Below are 7043 nucleotides of genomic sequence, written 5' to 3'. Positions count from 1 at the left end.
TGGTGGGGGTCATGAATGGAAAGAAATAGGGTCCAGCCCTCTTCCTTGTCCCAGAAATGAGACTCGCCTTGGGAAGGAAAGGGATTTTAATGAAAAAAAAAACAAAAAAACAAAAAAAAAACCAAAAAACCAGAGAGCGAAAGTGCAAATTGTCCCCCTGCCCCCAATAGGGGATTCATCCTGAGCCCTCTGTGTACTCCCTCACCCACCCTCAGGTCCCCAGCGGAGGCCTAAGGCCTGGAGTTTCTGCCTCAGGTAGCTCTTGAGCTGGGGCAGGCCTCTCTGAGACTCCAGTTCTTCAAATGGCAGCTGCAGAGAGAAGGTAGAAGGTTACAGTGGGTTGGCTCTAAGTACACATATGGGTGGTGTGGGACAGGACTTCTCACCGGCAGCAGTTGGTAGCCCATCAAGCCCAGGTGGCGCTCCCTCAGGGCCCTAGAGCCCAGCAACACCCTGCCGTCACGGCAGAAATGCCATCTTTCTCGTAGCATCAGCACCACCCTGAGGAGGAGTGCACTTGGCTCAGGTCGCTGTTGGCCCAGTAGCCAAGACTCCCCAGCCGTTTCATCTTTCTTACCTTTGGGTAGAATCTTGGGTCGTGGGCTTAGAGTCAGCATGGCCCTGTTGGCAGGACCGTGGAGGGTAGGGCAGGAAAGGGTCTTGTGTCCTCACAGGTAGCACAGCACCAGAGCTACCAACACAGAGCAGGAAGTCTGCAGGGCAGACAAGCCTTACTTAGCCTTGCTCCAGCTTTAGACTGTTGACCACTCACACCCATGAACACCTCACCTGTGCAATAGCCTGGAGGTACAGTCAGGTCCCTGCGGTATTTTTCTTCCCCTAGCAGCTGGCGCAGCCCCTCAGCTACTATGTCCTTGTGACTGAGGAGAAAGGACATTGGTAGAGGGAAGGCTGCTGTTCCTGCTGAGCACTGCCACCCTGCAAAGTCCCTTTGCTGCCTCAAGGCTATTTTCCGTTAGGAGACATGGGTTCTGGCTTTCCTACTTTGTGCTCCTGTGGCTGCCTTCCCCCTGGCCCACCTGTATTTGCAGCGGGCACGGTCAGTGATGAGGGGCTGTGGGAAGACAGGTACTCGCTGTCTTTGGGGAAGGCGAGGGCCTCGGTACCCCGGGAGTTCAAGCTCCACAGCCGTGTCGAGCAGAGAGAGGTAGCGTCGCACAATCAGAGAAGGAGGGGTGCCTGTGGGGAAGCAGGGACTGGGGGGCACTGGGCGGCTGACACCTGGGCATGCTCCTGCCCTGCAGCCCTCAGCCCCACTAGCCGTCCTGTCTGCATACCACTGATGTGGTTGATGAAACTGGGTGAGAAGACAAACTGCAGGGCTCTTAAGGGCAAGCACTGTAGCTGGCATAGTGACATCAAAATGTTGACTGTGGCCAAGGGTGCCACCCCTGCTTCCCGAGCCAGGATCCTCTCAAGACAGGGCAAAAACTGCTGCTCCTGGGGCAGGTAGTTCAACCTCCCAAAGGGCAGGACCAACTTCTGTACCACCTGCAGAAAAAGGCAGCATCATCCAGCAGGAAACACTGCTAAGGTATCTTTTGTTCTCTCAAGACAGGGTCTCTCAGGCTAACTTGAACTCCCTATGCAGACCAAGCTGACCTCAGACTCAGAGATCCACCTGCCTCTGCCAGGATTAAAGGCATATGTCACCATGGCAAGCTTGATAGACACAACCTCAAGGAGGCCTAGTTCTGTCATTAGCTTTTCAAGGCAGAATGTCCTCCATACCGGCACACACTTCAAGTTCTGCAACATAAGCAGGCTCTTGGCTACATGGCTCCACATCACAGAAGGGGCATAACTGGGGGTGGGTGGGGGATGGTATGGCCTGAAGGTCGGTAGAAGTGAATCCAATGGAGCTAGGTGACTATGCAGCAGCTTTGGAAAGTTTCAGGGTTCCAGACAGACAGACATCCAGGGACACCGAACAAAGCTGAGCTGCAATGCTTGCTATAGGAGAAACCAAACTAACTACATAGGGGCCTGGACCTGACTAAGGCACTGAAGATGACTCAGGGAAATGAGAGGGTGGGAGGCCAGCCCACCTTGCTGTTGAGCTGGGCTTCCTCAACCACCAGGAAGTGAGCAATGGCTTCCAGAAGCTGGGGTTCCCGCAACCGGTGCCGGGCCAAGTGCTGAGCCAGAAGCACCATTACATGGGGAGTCAGATCTTCTGCCCTTGCCTCTGTGAAGAACAACCTGTCATACTGTGCCTTCAAGGAAGACTCCTGTGGGCTGAACTGCACTCCAGCCCAGGTGGTTTACCCCATGGCTCCATCTCATCCCTTGCCTCCCTTTTGCTTTTAACCCTCGGCACCTGCCAAGCTTCTGATCAGATGCTGACGAGGGTACCGCAGGAAATGGGGGCAGCTCAGGGCCATTTCCAACCTTTGCCCACCATGGGTGGCAGGCTGATGTGGGGTGGGTGGTTTTGGAGGGAGGCGGGACCTTCGCTCCTGCTCCAGGGCACACAGGAGTGGTCCATCTGATGGAAAGCCTGGGAGGGAGAGGGACAAAGACCATCCTGGTAAGAAAGCTGGGGTGTGCTATCTTGCAAAGTGGAATGAATTGAGTCCCCAACTTCCTCTTCGTTTCTTGAGTGGGAAGGTATACTTACTTCAGTGAAGAGATATGGCATCATGGAACATGATATATCAACAGTATGTGGGGAAAACCTTATACAAAAGTCATCTTGTGCCAAGTATAACAAACTGCTGTGGCTTCCTAGAGCACTGAATTAGAAGGAACCTAGTATCGTGCAGAAGTAGAATAATGCTGTTTGCCTTGGACATCCACCTTGGATAGGAGAGGAATCAGCAAGTGTGCTTGGGGAGGTGCCATTACTAGGTGGGAATATGAGAGTTATCAACATCTTGAGTCCTCTACTGTTCTTTCTTCCTCTACTTTTCCCTAAACACCCACACCTTCCGACACCCTCCTCACCAAGTAAGATTGCAAGGTGTAGACACACATGGATGGTGTGAACATCAAAGGAGGGGCAGTTGCGGATGATGAGCTGGCTCAAGTCCTGCAGTGTGGACTGCTCCACAGGAGAGGGCCTAGGTTGAGACACCAAGAGCTGTCCCAGGCGACGAAGTGCCACAGGGTAGTGATGAGCTCGCACCTTGGTGGGGTTCTGACTCAGCCATCGCAGCAGCTCCCCAGGGCTCCGTGCCTGTTCCAGAAGCCGCTGAAGGCCTTGCACAGGGCCTCCTCCAAAAGGCCGGTCCCCCAACTTGCTGGGCCCCAAACAACAGGGCTGTACTGGTGGGATGAGCAGCAGACCAGACAGCCGAGCAGGGGAAGTCTGGGCAGAGAGCAGGATTCGAAGCATGGAAGTGGGTGATGGAGACCCTGAGGGGTGGCCCAGAAAACCGGGTGAGGTTTCCTCCGAGGGGAAATATGCTACCTAGTCCTTACCTCATTCCCCATCCAAAAGGTCCTGGAGTAAAAACAAACCAGTTTGACTGCTCTGGTACTCTTCCCCACCCTGCTCCTCTTCCCCCATTCCTTGCGAAAGAAATGCTAATTTTTTTTAAAAAGTGTGCTCGGTGCAGCTCTATTCACATTTCACATACATATCTCCTTCGATGCTCCGTGCACGCTGATGAGGAGTCGCAGGGTTGGCATTACCTCATTTCACAGGTGGAGAAACAAGGCCCAGAGCGACGAAGAAGCCCGAGGTCATTCACAGGGTTAGTGGTTGCACCCAGCCTAGAGCCCCGGTGGTCTGGGCGACGCGCCCTGCCGACCACCTCCCCCTCACGCAGGAGGCGGCGGCAGGGTGGCGGGAGGCGAGCTAAGCAGCTGTAGGGCTGGGCCCCATGCTGGGCGCTCCCACTTACCAGCTGCGTGACCTTGGACTAGTGTCTTCGCCTCTCTGCCTAAGTCTCCTCACCAGTGAAATGAGAACACAGCGCAACCTCGCAGGGCGCGCGCTGAGCCCCAATACGCCGTCTGCCAAGGAGCGGAGTCGATGCTGTCCGCGGGAGAGGCCCCCACACCCTGTCCCGGCCCCGGGAGGCCAGCAGCCCGTGGCTACTGCCGCTAACACCAGCTCCCGCCACCCTCTCGCGGCCCGCCCCGCAGACGCCACCCTACATGACTCCCCGGGCCCCGCGTAGGTCACTCTCTCAGTTGGTCTCGGGGCCCGGGAGTCGGGCTCCCCCCGTGGCCTCCTCATCAGCGGGCCACCGAGTCCGCCATCTTCCCAGCAGCCCCGGGATCGCCCCCAGACGCCAATCACAGGACAGCGCCAGGCAGCGGAGACGTGGCTCCCGGCAGGCGATGCGAGCGGGGGTGGGGGGAGCATAGGCCCCGCCCCCTGCTTCCGGGAAGTGCGCGCGCTTCGTGGGGGCGGTGCCACAGAGCCTATGCGAAGCCCGCCAGAAAGAAGCCGAGAGCGAGCGACGGTCGGCTGTTCTGTCCGGGTGGTTTGTGCACACAAGACCTAGGGCAGACCCCGTTCTCCGACAACAAGGGCTCCCCACCCTCAAATCCCACACAGTCACACTGGGAGTGAAAACTTCACAGTTTCTTTAATCTGCACAAATTCCAGAAAACAACTCCGCCCCATTCAACTCCCCTTTACCAGTCTCCCAGTTCACCTGTCCCCAAGTCAGCCATGGCAGCTCTTTGGAACTAGACGTACCTAGGTTCTCTGGCAGCACACTAAGATGGGCCCAGTGGGGTGGCCCGGTTTTGCGCCGGGCCAAGGCAGCGACAGCAAGTGCCTGATCCAGAAGAACCCACTGTTTGGGAAGGCTGAGGGCCAGCAGCCCCAGGAGATGGCCCAGAGCTATGAAGATCACAGGCAGAAGCCTCCGCTAATCCCTGGAGTCCTTCGCAACGCAAGGCTGGGCTCCAGGGTAGTGGAAAAAGGCAGGCAGCGGGTGAGGTGGGCCTGGGCAGACAGCAGCTCCCTTTGCGCCTTGGGGAGTGAGGTCCAGAGGTGCTGGCTACACTGCCAAAAGCCCGTGGAGGCACTACGGGCGATACATGGCAAAGGCCAGAAGACTGAGGAGCAGGGTGAAGCCTGCCAGGCCCAGGGTGGCTGTCAGGGGAAAGAAGGGTCGGTACTGGATCTGGCAGTACCAGAGCAGGAGCAGCAGCAGAAGCAGCAGGGGCAACAGAAGGCTGCCGATTTCCAGCCCTGAGGGGCCGGGCTCTGACCCCGGTGGGCAGGGGGAATGTGGCGGACCGACTCTCGTGGACACATGGCAGTGGAGAACGCAGTTGGGGGGGAGGTGGAGGCTGCCCAGAGTCTGGGTGTCGTCTCCTAGAAGTTGGCCTTGGTAGATAAGTCGAACCTGCTGTTCCCGGCCGGGAAACTGGGTCCTGAGGAGAGAGGGACCTGGGTAAGAGAGTAGGCCTCAGGAAGTCCTGGTCCTTCACTCAGATGAGGGATGCCAACTTTCACCCCTGCCCTCTACAGACTACCCCGACATGTTCGAACAGGTTAACAGGTATAGGGCATAAGTGTGTAGAGGAGATAGTTTTCTCAGACAGAAAATAACCGAGAGCTTCAGATATCTCTAGTGGCCCCTTTATAGTCACCCACCCCATTTTTAGCATTTTGTAATTTACCCTCTTCCCAGCTTACCTTTTCAAGGAGCCAATGGTATCCTGAGGCCAGGCCCTGGCCACCTGCTCAGAGTCATTGAGAAATTTCAATCGAAGCACTAGGGGTTCCTGCAGGGAGTCGGGAGGTGGTGTTGTTGCTGTGACCCCTGTGTCAGGCTCTGGCTGTGCAGATGGACCTCTGTGTCTCAGGCTGGGGCTCTCTGCCTCTGGGGCCTCCTCTCTGATGCTGTCTGTGGTGGCCATGGCTTCACTGCGCTGTGCTGGTGCTGTGGTCCCTGATGGCTGTGGCAGGGGGTCTGTATTCTCGGTGGTATGTGTTGAGATCCAGGCAAGGGCCAGCACCAGAAGACAGGCAAGCACCGAAAAAAGGACAGTCACCTCATCACCTACCCCTTCAATCAAGGCCATGGCACCTGAGTGACCAGCGGTGCTACCGAGCTAGAGAGGCACAAAGAATTGGTAAGAGGCTGCTTCCTGACAAGGAGTCACCCACGTTTAACAAGTTCTTGAATCCACTACACTACAGCCCTCCCACGGTCCCAGATACTCTGTCTTCTTACCTACCCCAAGATACAGACTGGTCCAGCATCCTGTAGTCCCAAATTTGCCTTCTTGTTATATCCATTTCCATCACCAGATTTCAAGTCCTAACTTTGCTGTCTGAATTCTAAGACTTCATTTAGTTCCCCAACTGACCCAAACACTGTATCCAAGTAAGGGTCTTGCTTTTCTAAGCAACCCTCTCCTAAATTTAGCCTCCATCAAACTTTACCCAAAAGCTTACCTATACTTCTGTCCACTTCATCTCAAAGTTCACTCATTCACCTATTCCCAGCAAAGCTAATCTGATGTCCTGTCACTTCAGTTTCTCTACAGAAGACTCTATACCCTCCTCTTTACCATCTAACCAAACTCCACCCCCAACACAGACAGCTTCCCAAAGCTTCTCAGACAACGTCAAACGTCAAACTCCGCCCTGGGCCAATCTGGAGCTTAGCGAGCTCAGTTGCCTACCCAGCTCGGCCCCTTCTTGAGTCCACCTAAGCCCCACCCAGAAGCAGCCCGAGTCAGCGCCTTCTGGGGCAGCCTCGCCAAACCCAGAGGCCTCCAGACCCTAGATCCTTCCGGGAGAACCTAGACTTAGCTCTCCCCACCCCCACCGCTCCATCACTCCTCCCATCTGCCCGCCTCCCCCACCCCCACCCCACCCCGAGCTGCAGAGGGCACCAGAGATCTCGGGGCGGGGCATGCAAGCCCCAGCTGTGGCCTAGGGCGACCAGGTGGGCGCGGCCACGTGAGGCGACTCACCGCCCAGCTCCTCAAGCTCCATCTCGGCCCCTCAGGCACTTCCGGGCCGGAGGCACCAGGGTCGCAGACACCTGAGGTCCCTCTCCTTCCCCGCTGCCGCGGCCCGGGAGCATTGTGGGAATTGTAGT

At 56.5% G+C, this 7043-nt stretch overlaps 2 protein-coding genes across 9 annotated transcripts; both read right to left on the bottom strand.

Annotated features, from left to right (window-relative positions):
- Nucleotides 1–26: 26 nt before the first annotated feature.
- Nucleotides 27–4297, bottom strand: Fastk (Fas activated serine/threonine kinase). Of its 6 annotated transcripts, none has more exons than XM_051203026.1 (10): nucleotides 4126–4295; nucleotides 2968–3378; nucleotides 2342–2521; nucleotides 2070–2209; nucleotides 1299–1512; nucleotides 1041–1200; nucleotides 790–881; nucleotides 578–713; nucleotides 387–501; nucleotides 27–309 (listed from the first exon to the last, which is right to left on the bottom strand). In XM_051203026.1, the coding sequence occupies exons 1-10, from the start codon at nucleotides 4205–4207 to the stop codon at nucleotides 202–204; spliced, it is 1638 nt and encodes a 545-aa protein (XP_051058983.1). In that variant the 5' UTR covers nucleotides 4208–4295; the 3' UTR covers nucleotides 27–201. The 6 variants fall into 6 exon arrangements, with proteins under 6 accessions (XP_051058983.1, XP_051058986.1, XP_051058985.1 ...); XM_051203029.1 differs by having other exon boundaries at nucleotides 3870–4267; XM_051203028.1 differs by having other exon boundaries at nucleotides 2968–3466; nucleotides 4126–4257.
- A 246-nt stretch (nucleotides 4298–4543) lies between these two features.
- Nucleotides 4544–7043, bottom strand: Tmub1 (transmembrane and ubiquitin like domain containing 1). 3 transcript variants are annotated; one of them, XM_051202939.1, is made up of 3 exons: nucleotides 6916–7043; nucleotides 5627–6045; nucleotides 4544–5361 (listed from the first exon to the last, which is right to left on the bottom strand). In XM_051202939.1, the coding sequence occupies exons 2-3, from the start codon at nucleotides 6013–6015 to the stop codon at nucleotides 5010–5012; spliced, it is 741 nt and encodes a 246-aa protein (XP_051058896.1). In that variant the 5' UTR covers nucleotides 6016–6045; nucleotides 6916–7043; the 3' UTR covers nucleotides 4544–5009. The 3 variants fall into 3 exon arrangements, with proteins under 3 accessions (XP_051058896.1, XP_051058897.1, XP_051058895.1); XM_051202940.1 differs by lacking the exon at nucleotides 6916–7043 and adding an exon at nucleotides 6168–6385; XM_051202938.1 differs by lacking the exon at nucleotides 6916–7043 and adding an exon at nucleotides 6172–6385.

Source organism: Phodopus roborovskii, unplaced genomic scaffold (assembly GCF_943737965.1).
Source record: "Phodopus roborovskii unplaced genomic scaffold, PHOROB, whole genome shotgun sequence".
In the NCBI taxonomy this organism is placed as follows: domain Eukaryota; kingdom Metazoa; phylum Chordata; class Mammalia; order Rodentia; family Cricetidae; genus Phodopus; species Phodopus roborovskii.
Note: the sequence above shows the minus strand (reverse complement) of the source record. Positions and strands in the feature narration are given on the sequence as shown.

Coding starts and splice junctions, on each gene's coding strand:
- Fastk (XM_051203026.1), bottom strand. CDS start 4,207: ATGAGGAGGCCACGGGGGGAGCCCGACTCCCGGGCCCCGAGACCAACT. Junction 2,522..2,967: donor ACACCTTGCAATCTTACTTG/GTGAGGAGGGTG, acceptor TCTCCCTCCCAG/GCTTTCCATCAGATGGACCA. Junction 714..789: donor ACCTCCAGGCTATTGCACAG/GTGAGGTGTTCA, acceptor TCTGCCCTGCAG/ACTTCCTGCTCTGTGTTGGT.
- Tmub1 (XM_051202939.1), bottom strand. CDS start 6,015: ATGGCCTTGATTGAAGGGGTAGGTGATGAGGTGACTGTCCTTTTTTCG. Junction 5,362..5,626: donor ACCATTGGCTCCTTGAAAAG/GTAAGCTGGGAA, acceptor CTCTCTCCTCAG/GACCCAGTTTCCCGGCCGGG.